Genomic DNA, 16,029 nt, shown 5'->3' on the forward strand with positions numbered 1-16,029 from the left:
ACACACACACGCAACCCCACGCTCCATCACTCCCTCACCGCCGCGCACACACACGCAACTCCACGCTACATCACTCCCCCGCCGCCGCACACACACATGCAACCCCACTCCCCCCGCCGCTGCACACACACACGCAACCCCATGCTCCATCACTCCCTCCGCCGCTGCACACACACACGCAACCCCACGCTCCATCACTCCTTCGCCGCTGCACACACACACGCAACCCCACGCTCCATCACTCCCGCCGCCGCCGCACACACACACGCAATCCCACTCCCCCCGCCGCCGCACACACACACGCAACCCCAGGCTCCATTATCCCCCCCGCCACTGCACACACATAATAGTCCAGATATCTACCTCAACTTTGATAAGTTTTACTATAGGCCACAGCAACGCGTGGCAGGGCACAGCTAGTAAATAAATAAAGGTATTGTCATGACCTTATTTCCTGGTTTTGTGTGAAACCAGGAAATTATACCATGCCTTAGACCTGGCCTGTGTATATTTGAAACAAGGGAGAGGGTTTCAAATGGGAACAATGAAGGGGAGGAGCCAGGGTGAGGGGTAAGGAGATGTGAGGGAAAGAAACTGTCAGTTGGAATTTTGTTTTTGTACCACAATGTATGCTTTTAGAAATAAAGCCTTCCCACTTGGTTTGTGAGATAAGAAAGCTACAGATCCAAACAGATATGTCTCGAATGTTGCCAGTCTTTAAAAGAAGCATGTTTGAGCATATACAAAATCAATCGGTGAGTGTGTTAACTGAAAATGCAAAGCACAAAGCTGATTGGTTGGGCAATGCCCGAGAGTCTAGCTGAACCTGGAAGTTTTGTCAACAGTTACATTTTTAGGTTTTCTGTGCAGGAGCTTACCAAGACAGTTTGTATTTTTGCTTCTTGGCTGCTGGAAGATCTCTCACATTGGTGCCTAAGGATCATTTGAATCTCTCTCAAAGGATAGATTAGAGAGATGGGCCAAAACTAACAAAATGAAGTTCAACAGGGACAAATGCAAGATACTCCACTTTGGCAGGAAAAACGAAATGCAAAGATATAGAATGGGGGACGATGCCTGGCTTGAGAGCAGTACGTGTGAAAAAGATATTGGAGTCCTTGTGGACAACAAGTTAAACATGAGCCAACAATGTGATGTGGCGGCAAAAAAAGCCAATGGGATTTTGGCCTGCATCAATAGGAGCATAGTGTCTAGATCTAGGGAAGTCATGCTACCCCTCTATTCCGCCTTGGTCAGACCACACCTGGAATATTGTGTCCAATTCTGGGCACCACAATCGAAGAGGGATGTTGACGAGCTGGAATGTGTCCAGAGGAGGGCAACTAAAATTATCAAGGGTCTGGAGAACAAGCCCTATGAGGAGCGGCTTAAGGAGCTGGGCATGTTTAGCCTGAAGAAGAGAAGGCTGAGAGGAGATATGATAGCCATGTATAAATATGTGAGAGGAAGTCACAGGGAGGAGGGAGCAAGCTTGTTTTCTGCTTCCTTGGAGACTAGGACACGGAACAATGGCTTCAAACTACAAGAAAGGAGATTCCATCTGAACATGAGGAAGAACTTCCTGACTGTGAGAGCTGTTCAGTAGTGGAACTCTCTGCCTGGAGTGTGGTGGAGGCTCCTTCTTTGGAGGTTTTTAAACAGAGGCTTCAACAGAAAGGAGGAAAACAAAAATGAACAAAATCTGGCTATCAGTGTAAAAAAACTCTTAAAATTACAACAGCACAACAACAGAGAGGAAACAAACAAGGACATCTAATCACCTCTCAACAAAAGTTTGCTCTAGGCACTGTTAGGCCATTATATGCTATTTATTTATCATGTCATCAGCAACCATCCCATTGTATTACATTTCTAAAAGAACAAAACAAACAAACAGATTAAAAAAACACAGATTTTGCAAACTTGGTATTTGATTAAATGTCCTTTGACCAGTATCTGGCCACTTGGAGTGCCTCTGGGGTTGCTGCAAGAAGGTCCTCCATTGTGCATGTGGCAGGGCTCAGGTTGCATTGCAGCAGGTGGTCAGTGGTTTGTTCTCCTCCACACTCACATGCCGTGGATTCCACTTTGTAGCCCCGTTTCTTAAGATTGGTTCTGCATCTCGTGGTGCCAGAGCGCAGTCTGTTCAGCGCCTTCCAAGTCGCCCAATCTTCTGTGTGCCCAAGGGGGAGTCTCTCATCTGGTATCACCCATGGATTGAGGTTCTGGGTTTGGGCCTGCCACTTTTGGACTCTCACTTGCTGAGGTGTTCCAGCGAGTGTCTCTGTAGATCTTAGAAAACTATGTCTTGATTTAAGTCGTTGATGTGCTGGCTGATACCCAAACAGGGGATGAGCTGGAGATGTCTCTGCCTTGGTCCTTTTACTATTGGCTGCTACTTCCCGGCGGATGTCTGTGCTGTCGCACGCTGGGCCTGTGCATTAGACTGTACACAGGACATAAATTCTCTGTGCCCAACGGGACGCTGGGGCTGCCTCAGAGTAAAGGCCCTTAGATTCCCCCAAACAGAGTCTTTAGAATGCTTAAAGTAAATCCAACAAAGTTCTTTATTGATGAAAACAAACAGAAATTGTAGAGCTTTAAAGTATCAGTTCTCCCAAACTTGTCCGCAGGGAACAGGCACTATCTTCTTAACTATAATTAACTAAAGGGGAAATCCTAGCTTCTAATCTGGGCAGTCTGTACTTGCCTCTGTTGACGTGGAGCCCCTGCACCCGGTACCAAATGCGTCTGGCTTCCGTGAGCGACCCTTGCCCCAACAGAGCTTTGTAGACCTCCAGGGAAAAAGAAGGAGTTCAGGTTGCTGTGATGGCCGGCTGGAGTCCCTCAGCCAAGCTGTGGCTGTATGTCTCCTGGCCAAGCCGTAGGGCTGTATAACCCCAGCCAAGCTATAAAAGACGAAGCTTTTCTACAGGAGCCACTTCGTTCTATGTCCTGTGCAAAAGGCTTCTCTGTGAGAACTGAACTCAAAAAGGCTCCTGTTCCTTCCAAAACTCAAAAAGGGGCGGGACCAGGGAACCTAACTATAATTGGCAGGTGGCTTACCCTATAAATGCAAATTATAACAGGAAACCCCCTGCTACAAAATCCCAAGCATGGGATTGCACACAAACATGCAAACACAGCAAATAAATCTGGAGCTCCTGGAACAGCTGTTCCAGAACAATGTCAGGTGGTGCAATACCGGCTAAGCAGTGTAATTTCTCCAGTGGTGTAGGGCGCAGACACCCCGTGATAATGCGGCATGTCTTATTAAGAGCCACATCTACTGTTTTAGTGTGGTGAGATGTGTTCCACACTGGGCATGCATACTCAGCAGCAGAGTAGCATAGCACAAGGGCAGATGTCTTCACTGTGTCTGGTTGTGATCCCCAGGTTGTGCCAGTCAGCTTTCGTATTATGTTGTTTCTAGCACCCATTTTTTGCTTGATGTTCAGGCAGTGCTTCTTGTAGGTCAGAGCACGGTCCAAAGTGACTCCCAGGTGTTTGGGTGTGCTGTAATGCTCCAGTGGGATTCCTTCCCAGGTCATCCTCAGAGCTTGGGATGCTTGTCTGTTATATGCTAATCAAGGTGGTCAGTTGAAACATTCACACCTAGCTCCAGCAGACAAGAGCAGAGAAGAGTCCTTTGTCCCACCCTGGTCATTCCACAGATATATAAACCCTTTTTCCTAGTTCCAACAGACCTCACTACCTCTAAGGATGCTTGCCATAGATGCAGGCGAAACGTCAGGAGAGAATGCCTCTAGACCACAGCCATATAGCCAGAAAAAACCTACAACAATCCAGAGGCTAGATGGCCATCTGTCAGGGGTGCTTTGAATGCAATATTCCTGCTTCGTGGCAGAGGGTTGGACTGGATGGCCCATGAGATCTCTTCCAACTCTTTGATTCCTTCCTTCTCTTCCTGACAGAATGGAGAGGGTCGGAACCTGCAGTGATGTCATTCCCTCTGAAGAAGGAGAATTTATTTATTTATTTACTTTATTTGTATACTGCTCTTCTCAGCCCTTAGGCGACTCAGAGCGGTTTACAACAGTTTAGATATATTGTCGAAGGCTTTCATGGCTGGAATCACTAGGTTCTTGTGGGTTTTTTCGGGCTATAGGGCCATGTTCTAGAGGCATTTCTCCTGACGTTTCGCCTGCATCTATGGCAAGCATCCTCAGAGGTAGTGAGGTCTGTTGGAATTAGGACAATGGGTTTATATATCTGTGGAATGGCTGGGGTGGGGCAAAGAGCTCTTCCCTGCTGCAGCTAGGTGTGAATGTTTCAACTGGCCACCTTCATTAGCATTTGAAGGCCTGCCTGAGCCTGGGAAAATCTCTTGCTGGGAGGTGTTAAGATGTGCCAGGGGGGGAAACAAACAGGCACATCTTAACACCTCCCAGCAAGAGATTTTCCCAGGCTCAGACAGGCCTTCAAATGTTAATGAAGGTGGTCAATTGAAACATTCACACCTAGCTCCAGCAGGGAAGAGCTCCTTGCCCCACCCCAGCCATTCCACAGATATATAAACCCATTGTCCTAATTCCACAGACCTCACTACCTCTGAGGATGCTTGCCATAGATGCAGGCGAAACGTCAGGAGAGAATGCCTCTAGAACATGGCTCTATAGCCCGAAAAAACCCACAAGAACCTAATTTAGATATACACAATACAAAATCATTAGGCATTTAAAAGCAATAGCATCACAAGTCATTAAACATCAGCATCAATACATTGCTTTGTCAGAGATCTGTATTGTCTGTATTGTCTGATGGGAGAAGAGGGGGCGTGTCTCTCTATGCCACCTTTGCAATCCGTCAGTCAAAGTTGCAGAGTAGTAGGCAGCCAATGGAAAACCTCCTAAGGGCGGGGCTTTCCGGGAGTCGGCCAATGGGAGGGAGAAGGAGGAGGGGCTTGTTGGGTGGGCCTCAGCAGAGCCTCTCCCTCCTCTGTCACTCTCGCACCAGAGGCCGCCTTCCATGCTAACTGTCAATCAAATCCGGAGAGTGGCAGGCAGCCAATGGAAAGACTTCTGTGGGCGGGGTTTTTCCGGGACTCGGCCAATGGGAGGGCAAAGGAGGAGAGGCTTCTTGGGTGGGCCTCATCCGAGCCTCTCCCTCCTTCCCTCTGTCTCTTGTCTCTTTTTTTCTCTCCCCGCCAATCAAAGCCGGAGAACGGTGCTCAGCCAATGGGAGGTTTCCAAAGGGCGGGACTTCCCGGACTCAGCCAATGGGAGGGCGAAGGAGGAGTGCTTCTCGAGTTTCCCTCAGCCATTTCTTTCTGAGGCGGGAAGGTAGCGGTTGGAGCAGAAAGCCAGAAAGAGGTGTGTATGGCTTTTCACCACCCTCCCGGAGGGGGCGGGGCTTGAGAAGGGCCTGCCAGCTTTCCCGCCATTGTGTCTGACTCGCCTCCCATCTCTCCCTGCCTGCCCTTGTGCTGAGTGAGTGCGTCTGCGACCTGGTGTAGTGTATGTACTTGGAGCAGTAGGCGGGGCTGCTGGTCATGTGACTGTTTAGAGGTTTTAAAAGGATGGCAGTTGGGAAATGACAGTTGGGCCTTGGGTCTGTTAGTGTACAGAAGCCAGTGTTAGGAGTTGAGAGACAGTTGAGGCTTGAGTCTGTTTAAGTTCAAAGACAGTTGTTGCTTGAGAGCTTGGCAGGAGGACCCAGGGCGGCCTCACATAGGCATCAAATGATGCTAACAAGATATATACCATAAGAATTACAATTAAAACAGTAAAAACTTAATTTTTTTTTACAAATCTATATAAATACAAATGTAATGTTTGTTTGTGAGATTGACAGAACTCAAAAACCACTGGACCAATTGACACCAAATTTGGAGACAACACACCTAACAACCCAGTGAGTGACCATCACTCATAAAAGCACTGAAAAACATAGCGGAAGGGACTTAAAAAGCCAAAAAAATATTACAATGCATGCACAAAACCACATATACACAAATATATACACACACATATTGTTGTTGTTCATTCGTTCAGTCATCTCCAACTCTTCGTGACCTCATGGACCAGCCCACGCCAGAGCTCCCTGTCGGCCGTCACCACCCCCAGCTCCTTCAAGGTCAGTCCAGTCACTTCAAGGATGCCATCCATCCATCTTGCCCTTGGTCGGCCCCTCTTCCTTTTGCCTTCCACTTTCCCCAGCATGATTGTCTTCTCTAGGCTTTCCTGTCTCCTCATGATGTGGCCAAAGTACTTCAACTTTGTCTCTAGTATCCTTCCCTCCAATGAGTAGCTGGGCTTTATTTCCTGGAGGATGGACTGGTTGGATCTTCTCGCAGTCCAAGGCACTCTCAGCACTTTCCTCCAACACCACAGCTCAAAAGCATCAATCTTCCTTCGCTCAGCCTTCCCTAAGGTCCAGCTCTCACATCCGTAGGTTACTACAGGGAATACCATGGCTTTGACTAGGCGGATCTTTGTTGCCAGTGTGATGTCTCTACTCTTTACGATTTTATCGAGACTGGACATTGCTCTCCTCCCAAGAAGTAAGCGTCTTCTGATTTCCTGGCCACAGTCTGCATCTGCAGTAATCTTTGCACCTAGAAATACAAAGTCTGTCACGGCCTCCACATTTTCTCCCTCTATTTTCCAGTTGTCAATCATTCTTGTTGCCATAATCTTGGTTTTTTTTATGTTTAGCTGCAACCCGGCTTTTGCGCTTTCTTCTTTCACCTTGATTAGAAGGCTCCTCAGCTCCTCCTCGCTTTCGGCCATCAGAGTGGTGTCATCTGCATATCTGAGGTTGTTGATGTTTCTTCCAGCAATTTTCACCCCAGCTTTGCATTCATCAAGTCCCGCACATCGCATGATGTGTTCTGCATACAAGTTAAAAAGGTTGGGTGAGAGTATGCAGCCTTGCTGTACGCCTTTCCCAATCTTGAACCAGTCTGTTGTTCCGTGGTCAGTTCTTACTGTTGCTATATTACAATGCATGCACAAAACCACATATACACAAATACATACACACACACTATATATATATATATATATACACAACACTATATATATATATATATATACACACACACGCACAAACACATATACATAGACTGGGCCACAGCAACGCGTGGCAGGGGACGGCTAGCAATTGACACCAAATTTGGACACAAGACACCTCTTAGGCCAACGAGTGACCATCATTCATAAAAACACTGAAAAACGCAGCGGAAGAGAATTAAAAAGCCAAAAAAACAGAAAATGCATTACAACGCATGCGCAAAAGTACATATATACACAAGCACACATATCTACACACATACACAAATATATACCCATGCATATACACACATAAAAAACACATATACACAGACTGGGCCACAGCTAGTCATCAAGCATTCGTAAATAGACAAACTAGAGTTGGAAACCGACCCAGGAACGGCCAAGACAATGTAACGGATGAAGATTTGAACGAGAGGACATAGTCTCTTTTTAAATTGTTTATTATGCACTGTCGTTTATGTTTAATTGCACTTGATGTTTTTGCTTTATCAATGTATGTATTTTGTTTCGGCATTTAATTGTGCCAACTGTGTGCCGACTGAGTCGCCTTCGGGCTGAAATGGGCGGGATAGAAATAATTTAAATAAATTAATTAATTAACAGTAAATTAACGTGCCAGTAAAACCAAAAACCAAGCTGGGAAAATCCAATGTTACAAAGTCCCCAAATTCCTTTCCCTATTGTCACTATCAGGGGCCCTCCATCTTTTTAAACAGGAGGCTAGTTCACTGTCCCTCAGACCATTGGAGGGCCGGACTATAGTTAAAGTAATACATGTAATAACAATAGAGAAAAATAATAAATGTAATAATATTAATAAATGTAATAACAATAATAGAGAAAAATAATGCAAATACAAATAATAATAAATAGAATAAAATAATAAATGTAATAATAACAACAAAACCAATAATAATCCAATAATCACCATAGTTTATTTTGACTACAGTATATATTTTGGGGGGATGCTGTGTGTATATGAATGAGAAAAGTGGGAAAGACTGGCTTGGGAAGGGGCTGGGAAAGAAAGAATGGGAAGGGGTGTTTGAAAAAGTGGGAAAATGAGGTGGAAAGGGGATAGCTGGAAAAGTAGGGCAGATTGGAGTGGGATGGGGGCAACTGGGGAAGGAGGAAAGATTGAGGTGGAAAAAGGGGTCTGGAAGCTGGGAATGGTTGGGATGGAAAGGGGGGGCTGGAAAGTGGGAAACTGCAGTGGGAAAGGGGGCAAGACTGAAATGGGAAAGAGAGGCTGGAACCTTCCTTTCCTTCTATCTACCCTTTTGTCATTCTTTTATTCCTTCTTTTCTCCTGTCCTTCCAACATACTTTCCTTCCACTCATTTATCTTTCCTTCTTTCCTTCCTTCCATCTTTTGGACCAACTTTTGTCTCTGTTATGTTCACTCAGAATGTCTGAATCCATTTCTTGTTGTTTATGAATCTGTGATTGCTTTTGTGTGTTTCTATGTATCACCTTGAGACACTTCGTGCCTCTATTTCTGGGTATTTCCATTTTAACATAATCCGTGAAGGAAAAAGAGGATAATGTTGAAGATTATGGAAGTTTGGAATTTCATGTTTAACCATTTGCTTCTTCTTTCTTGACCAGGGACATGAGGGTTCTATGGAGCCACCCCCGGTGTGATGAGAATTTGGAATTTGGAAACTAAAGTACAGTAAGGAAACCAGTCCTTACTGGAATTTGGAAACTAAAGTACAGTAAGGAAACCAGTCCTATAGGAAAGAAATTCTCTCAAGGTGCTGATCTTACTGAATTGTTAAGCTCTAGATCAGAAAGGAAAAACAAGAGTAAAGTGTCCATATTACAATTATATGTACATAATTCTGTCGACATGAAGGAAAAAGCATATAAATGTACTGAGTGTGGCAAGAACTTTGGTCAGCTTGGAAATCTGAAGAGACATCAAAGGACCCACACTGGGGAGAAACCCTATAAATGCCTGGAGTGTGGAAAGAGCTTCACTGATGGTGGAAATCTACGTTCACATCAGACAACTCACACTGGGGAAAAGTCCTATAAATGCTTGGAGTGCGGACAGAGCTTTGCTCGTAATGGACATCTACGTTCACATCAAAGGACTCACACTGGGGAGAAACCCTATAAATGCCTGGAGTGTGGACAGAGCTTTGCTCGGAAGGCACATCTACAGTTACATCAAAGAACTCACACTGGGGAGAAACCCTATAAATGCCTGGAATGTGGTATGAGTTTCAGTCATAATGTAGGTCTATATTCACATCAAAGGACTCACACTGGAGAGAAACCCTTTAAATGCTTGGAGTGTGGAATGAGCTTCACTGAGGGTGGAAGTCTACATAGACATCAAAGGACTCACACTGGAGAGAAACCCTATAAATGCCTAGAGTGCGGAATGAGCTTTTCTCGGAGTGGACTTCTACTTTCGCATCAAAGGACTCACACTGGGGAGAAACCCTATAAATGCCTGGAATGTGGGCAGAGCTTCACTCAAAGTAGAAATCTTCGTTCACATCAAAGGATTCACACTGGGGAAAAACCCTATAAATGCATGGAATGTGGAAAGAGCTTCATTCACAGTGCAAGCCTATGTTCACATCGATGGACTCATGCTGGGGAGAAACCCTATAAATGCATGGAGTGTGGACAGAGCTTCAGTGAGAGTGGAAGTCTACATAAACATCGATGGGCTCACACTGGGGAGAAACCCTATAAATGTCTGGTGTGTGGTAATAGCTTCACACGGAGTGGCAGTCTCCATAGACATCAAAGGACTCACACTGGAGAGAAACCCTATAAGTGCATGGAGTGTGGACAGAGCTTCAGCGAGAGTGGAAGTCTACAGAAACATCAAAGCACTCACACTGGGGAGAAACCCTATAAATGCATGGTGTGTGGAAATAGCTTCACACGGAGTGGCAGTCTACATAGACACAATAGAATCCATACTTGAGACAGTGATGATAATTGACACCAGAGTATCTTTCTTACATGTACAAAAGCAACCCTTGTAAATGTTGGAAGTACAAGAACAAAGTTGGGACATTTTATCATATGTGATGTATTGTAGAAAGATTGAACTAGAACACACTCCTTTGTGGAAATAATTAAGGTTAAATGAAACCATAATTTTATTTGTTGAGAATGCTGGATGATCAAGTAGAAAGAAAACATGAATAGTTACTGCAGTACATAACTACAATAAGATAAGAATTGACTATGTGCAGAGATGGAAGGAACGTCTTATTCCAACATAAAAAGGTTGGGCTTTTGAAGTTCTGCAAATTAGCCAAAATGAACAAACTGACAACAATATGGGCAAATGTCAGTTGTAATATTTATTAATTGGAAGAGTGTTTTCAAAAGTAGAGGTGTGGTTATGTAACATTTAAAGAGAGTAGCATAATAAGGGATAAAAATTAACAGACTGAGGCTAGTAGTAGTAGTAAATTTTATTGATTAGTCCTTAGGCCATATCACAGTCCCAAACCAAACAAAAAGGTTTTATAAAAATTGATTACACTCTATACAGTAAGTGTTGTTGTTGTTGTTGTTCATTCGTTCAGTCGTCTCCAACTCTTTGTGACCTCATGGACCAGCCCACACCAGAGCTCCCTGTCGGCCGTCACCATCCCTTCAAGGTCAGTCCAGTCACTTCAAGGATGCCATCCATCCATCTTGCCCTTGGTTGGCCCCTCTTCCTTTTACCTTCCACTTTCCCCAGCATAATTGTCTTCTCCAGGCTTTGCTGTCTCCTCATGATGTGGACAAAGTACTTCACCTTTGTCTCCAGCATCCTTCCCTCCAATGAGCAGTCGGGCTTTATTTCCTGGAGGATGGACTGGTTGGATCTTCTCGCAGTCCAAGGCACTCTCAGAACTTTCCTCCAATACCACAGCTCAAAAGCATCAATCTTCCTTCGCTCAGCCTTCCCTATGGTCCAGCTCTCACATCCGTAGGTTACTACAGGGAATACCATGGCTTTGACTAGGTGGATCTTTGTTGCCAGTGTGATGTCTCCACTCTTTACTTTTTTATCGAGACTGGACATTGCTCTCCTCCCAAGAAGTAAGCGTCTTCTGATTTCCTGGCCACAGTCTGCATCTGCAGTAATCTTTGCACCTAGAAATACAAAGTCTGTCACGGCCTCCACATTTTCTCCCTCTATTTTCCAGTTGTCAATCATTCTTCTTGCCATAATCTTGGTTTTTTTGATGTTTAGCTGCAATCCAGCTTTTGCGCTCTCTTCTTTCACCTTGATTAGAAGGCTCCTCGGCTCCTCGCTTTCGGCCATCAGAGTGGTGTCATCTGCATATCTGAGGTTGTTAATGTTTCTTCCAGCAATTTTCACTCCAGCTTTGCATTCCTCAAGCCCCGCACATCGCATGATGTGTTCTGCATACAGGTTAAAAAGGTTGGGTGAGAGTATGCAGCCTTGCCGTACGCCTTTTCCAATCTTGAACCAGTCTGTTGTTCCGTGGTCAGTTCTTACTGTTGCTAGTAAGTTAAGTAAAACACTTATAACAATACAGTAAATAAATACGATAAAACTGAATATATACGTCATGTTTCCGCACCACCCCTACAATTTACCCCGTCTTTTGTGATGAAGGGGTCAAACTACTACTTCCTGATATTAGAGCCGCCAAGGTTGTTACCTCGCCAACTGTGACCCCGAGGGAGCGAGAGAGTGGGAATCAATCTGTTCTATTCGAAGAAGAGGACCCCAAGCTAATTGGGGATGTTTTCATTGATGCCTTTGGCTCATCCTTAAGACAAGAGCAGAACAATATGTGGAGTAAGTTGGAAATCCTGAAGAGGGACTTGATGACTACAGCAGAGCCACTAATAGACCTTATTTCACCAAATACTGATTATCATTGTTTACTCACACTGAATAAAGGAGTGACCAATTACGAGCAGCCAAAGGAAAATAGTTGAGATCTCTTCAATAAAGGAACATACAAATGAGAAGGAACCACCACTGGGACAGATGCAAAATAATATAATAATCATATTGCCATCTAACTCCAACAATGTTGAATAAAGCCTCAACAGGACAAGATCAGCTGGAATGAGGCTTGTAGAAATGTACTCATCTATTTCTTCATTTGTTAGTTCAGTTTGTGTGTCTATGTAGGTATCTGTTTCACTGGTGTGTTTGTTTCTGATTTAGTTTTCAAATCAAATCAAATCATTTATTTCGGTCATTGACCAGCACAGGAAATAGTCACATTTTCATACAAACTTGGTATGTTTGGTACATTAAAAATATAAATATAACTACTGAAGCACAGTATGGGTGAGGGATCAGAAGGGAAGGGGAAACAGGGTAAAAACATACAACGCCCAGATCCATCACCAAATTGTAGATTCAGAGAAGAAGATTACTAGACACACAGTTAACTTTTGGGACTAGTCATTCCCTGACGGATTTTGTATGCTGCTGCACAGAACTTTGCAACTTTGTAGGTTGTCGCTGAATTAAGTTTTGTATTTTGTGTAGTAGTTAGTTACCCTGATTTAGTTTTGTATTTTATGTAGTAGTTAGTTTGCTGTGAAGTTAAAGCATTATATACAATTTCTACCTTTTATGTATTGTTGCTTTTAACCTCTTCTCTCTCTTTTTGATTTTGATTTTTGCAAAAAAGGATTTATAAGGGTCAAAACTGCTGAAACCGGAGGGGCAGATAGACCTGGTTTTAGCCCAGAATGGGATTTAATGCCTATTATAGAGTGCCTTTGAACATCATTTCCTGCCTCTATGTAGGTTTGGATTAAATTGTCTTGCTTCAGACATGTTTCCTGTTTTGTACCACATATATTCACAACTTTGACCTCCATCTATTGCTTTTCAACGCCTTGTCTGTTATCTCAAGAAATTTTGAATGTATCCTCATTTGGTATGTGTTTGGGTTTCATTGCCACACACCTTAATTCAGCATTTAAATACAGTTTGCCGCCCCCCCCCCCCCCACACACACATTTGCAGGTTTAGTTTTCATGGATTTCTTTATTCCAAATTTCTCATCCATAATCAAAGGGGGGTTGTTTGGAGCCTCTTGAAAAATCACAGTGACGGTAATAGGGAAGGATGTCGTGGGCCTGAGGATCAGCCCACTGCAATTCCATTGAGTCCAGTTTGCCTTCCATTGGCCTCATGTTTCAGTTGCAAAAGAGCAAAATGTAAACAAAGCCTCTTTAGATCATATACCAGTAAGATAAATGTATTATGCTTTTTGTGTGCTAAATTTAGTTAATAGTGAAGTTGAGGAGGAATTTAAAAGGGTCTCGCCCTGAAGGAGAGACCCTGCGGACCCACCAAAGAGGGCTCGCTACAATGGTGAGCAAAAGTAAAGAGAAGCCACAATTAAAAGATTTCCCTAAGTTCCCAAAAGAATCTCACCAAAGCTGAAGGGAGCGCCACCTAGTTGATTGTATTGCGATCCAGCTGGAAAGGATGCAAAGCAGCAATATTTCGCCAAGCAGAGCAAACAGTGTACACAAATAAAGGCCTTTTTATACGTAAAACAGACCTGTCCGGTTTGAATTTCCTGCTCCCCGCTCCTCTGCCGGCGCTCTACAGCTGGGAGGAGGCTTGGCTGCCTCCTGAGCGCCTGGGCCATCTATAATTCCCTCCAAGGGCTGGAACCAGATGGCAGATCCACTCCCCGAAGGTCTCATGGGATGACCACTTCAAGTTCCCCAGGTCCTGGGGCTCCAAAAGGATGAAGAAGCGATGGCGGGAGCAGCGCAGCAGCAGGAAGCTCAGTTTGACAATCAGCTGTTTTTCTTTAAATATATTCTCAAAAATAAAAAGATTATTCCCAGAGTGCAGGAGCCCGAAATGCAAAAAGCGAGATGGCAGATAGTGTTAGAATTGAGCTAGGAAAAATATGGCACCAAAATGGAGTCGTTTGGTTAACTCGCAGATACGGGGGCCTGAGGGGTTTCCGTATCTGTGGTTTAAAGAAACGCAGATTTAGCCTCCCTGGGACGCCTGGAAGGCATCGCAGGCAGGCCGGTGGCTGCCCATGGCCCAAAAAAGGATAAGTTCATGCTTTTGATACTTGTGAGTCAGGAAATAGAAACAATTTATCACTATGGAGAGGTGAAAGTTACAATTTAATTAGTCTTTATTAGGGGTTTTGTTACAATGTTTGGGCTGGGGAGAAAAGCAAAAGGAGAGAGCTCAAGGTTGCAGAGAGTCCCTGGTTGAGACTGCTGCTGGGGCACATTTCATCAGAGCTGACCCAACGGTACATCCAGGAACCGTGGAACTCTCTGCAGCTGGTCAGATCAGCTGGAAAGCAGGGGTCTGGGGCGGATTCGCCATCAACCGGTTTAAGAAGGGTTTGTGGTATCTTAGAGATCTTCATAATTTTCCACTTTTGTGAGGGTCCTGATACCCTAAACCACACAAATATGGGGGGCGGGGCACTATAATAGTGAAATATAGTCACTCCCCAAATCCACAAAATAACTTTTGAAGCTCCACTGGCTTCTTTGTCAGGCAAAGGTTTGAGAAATCATACAGCAAAAGTGAGAAAATAGGGTAATTTTAAGGGTCTCAGGCCTATATTTTACCAAGATGTTGTCTCTGCTAATCCTAGAATATTTGAATAATAGAGTTAGAAGAGACCACAATGGCCATCTAGTCCAGTCCTCTGCCATGTAGGAAAAGTACAATCATGACAACAGATTGGGTTCTGAATCAATTTCTTAGTTTGATTTTGATCCAATGTATTGAAATCAAATGGTTAGATTTATTGACCGGGAATTCAACAAGATCATTGGTGGAAAAGATACAAGGAAGGGATGGAGCCGAAAATCCTTTTATGGCTGTGCCCTGTGGAAGCAGTGTTAAAACCAACATACAATGAGGAACTGCATTTTTGCATTTGTTAACCGCCGCTCTCAGCCCTAGGGCGACTCGCAGAACTGAGAACTTACAGGGAATAGCTACTTGAAGAAAATGGATAATGGAAACAAAAAGGGATCAAAAAGTTAGGAATAAATTACCTTTGCATAATCATCAATTACAGGATATATTTAGGAAAAGACAATAAAATTAGATTTGCTAAAAAAAATCAGAGTTGGAAAATATTTTGGGGAAAGTAAACAAATTATTGGTTTCTGGGTTATACTGTTGTACTCCTCTGATCTTAAACACCACATCAGCTTGGCAAAATCAGCAAGAAGTTTATTGAAGAATAAATATAGCAAAGCAGTAGAAATGGTAAAAAACAGTATAGTCCCAAGATAAAGAATAGTCCATGAACTTCAAGGCATAAGGTAACACACGAGATTCAAAGGTACAAAATCAATAGAAGAAGGCAGCATGAAAATCCAATACACAGATCAGGAGCCTGGCAAAACGTGGTACATGAAACTAGGGACACTTGGAAACAAGACCGTCATGAAATTCTAACATTGACGAGACTGAGGCAATTCTTTCCCTTGTGTCAATATCAAGCTTTTCCTGACCCCAGAACTGAAAGAAAACAATTTCTCTTACCCTTATAACCAGATAAGGGTTTCTTATCTCTCTTTTCCTGCAATCAAATTGAGCGTTTCATCACTCTTTGAGTTAGAAAAGATGAGTGAGGAAAACGCTCAAGTTTTTGAAACAACATGACATCTTTTCTAACTCAGAAAAGGCCAAATGTTGGAAGTATGTTAAGTTTGGATGTTGTCGGGGTTTTTTTTTTTTAAAAAAACTTGATTGTTTCCTCACCCTTCAGGTCAGAAAATGCCAAATATTCAAAAATTGTCAAGTTTAGGATGAGGTCAAGTTTTTTCAAAATTTTGAGGGTTTTCCTCACCCAGCGGGTCAGAAAAAAACAAATTATTGAAAATCATCAAGTGTGGAAGATGCCGAGTTTTTTCAAAAATTGAGTGTTTTCCTCACACGGCAGGTCAAAAAAGGCCAAATTTTGGAAGTTTGTAAAGTTTGGATGATGTCGGGGTTTTTTTTGAAAATTTGAGCCATTTCC

At 43.7% G+C, this 16,029-nt stretch overlaps 1 protein-coding gene across 1 annotated transcript; it reads left to right on the forward strand.

Moving 5' to 3' along the window:
• The first annotated feature begins 5,211 nt into the window (after positions 1 to 5,211).
• LOC132780965 (zinc finger and SCAN domain-containing protein 2-like) lies at positions 5,212 to 12,828 on the forward strand. Its single transcript, XM_060784855.2, has 2 exons — positions 5,212 to 5,333; positions 8,645 to 12,828. The coding sequence occupies exon 2, from the start codon at positions 8,889 to 8,891 to the stop codon at positions 9,984 to 9,986; it is 1,098 nt and encodes a 365-aa protein (XP_060640838.1). The 5' UTR covers positions 5,212 to 5,333; positions 8,645 to 8,888; the 3' UTR covers positions 9,987 to 12,828.
• Positions 12,829 to 16,029: the final 3,201 nt, after the last annotated feature.

This window comes from Anolis sagrei, chromosome X, assembly GCF_037176765.1.
Source record: "Anolis sagrei isolate rAnoSag1 chromosome X, rAnoSag1.mat, whole genome shotgun sequence".
Classification (NCBI taxonomy): Eukaryota; Metazoa; Chordata; class Lepidosauria; order Squamata; family Dactyloidae; genus Anolis; species Anolis sagrei.

Bases quoted from the DNA above. Each gene is read 5' to 3' on its own strand.
- LOC132780965 (XM_060784855.2), top strand. From the start codon at position 8,889: ATGAAGGAAAAAGCATATAAATGTACTGAGTGTGGCAAGAACTTTGGT.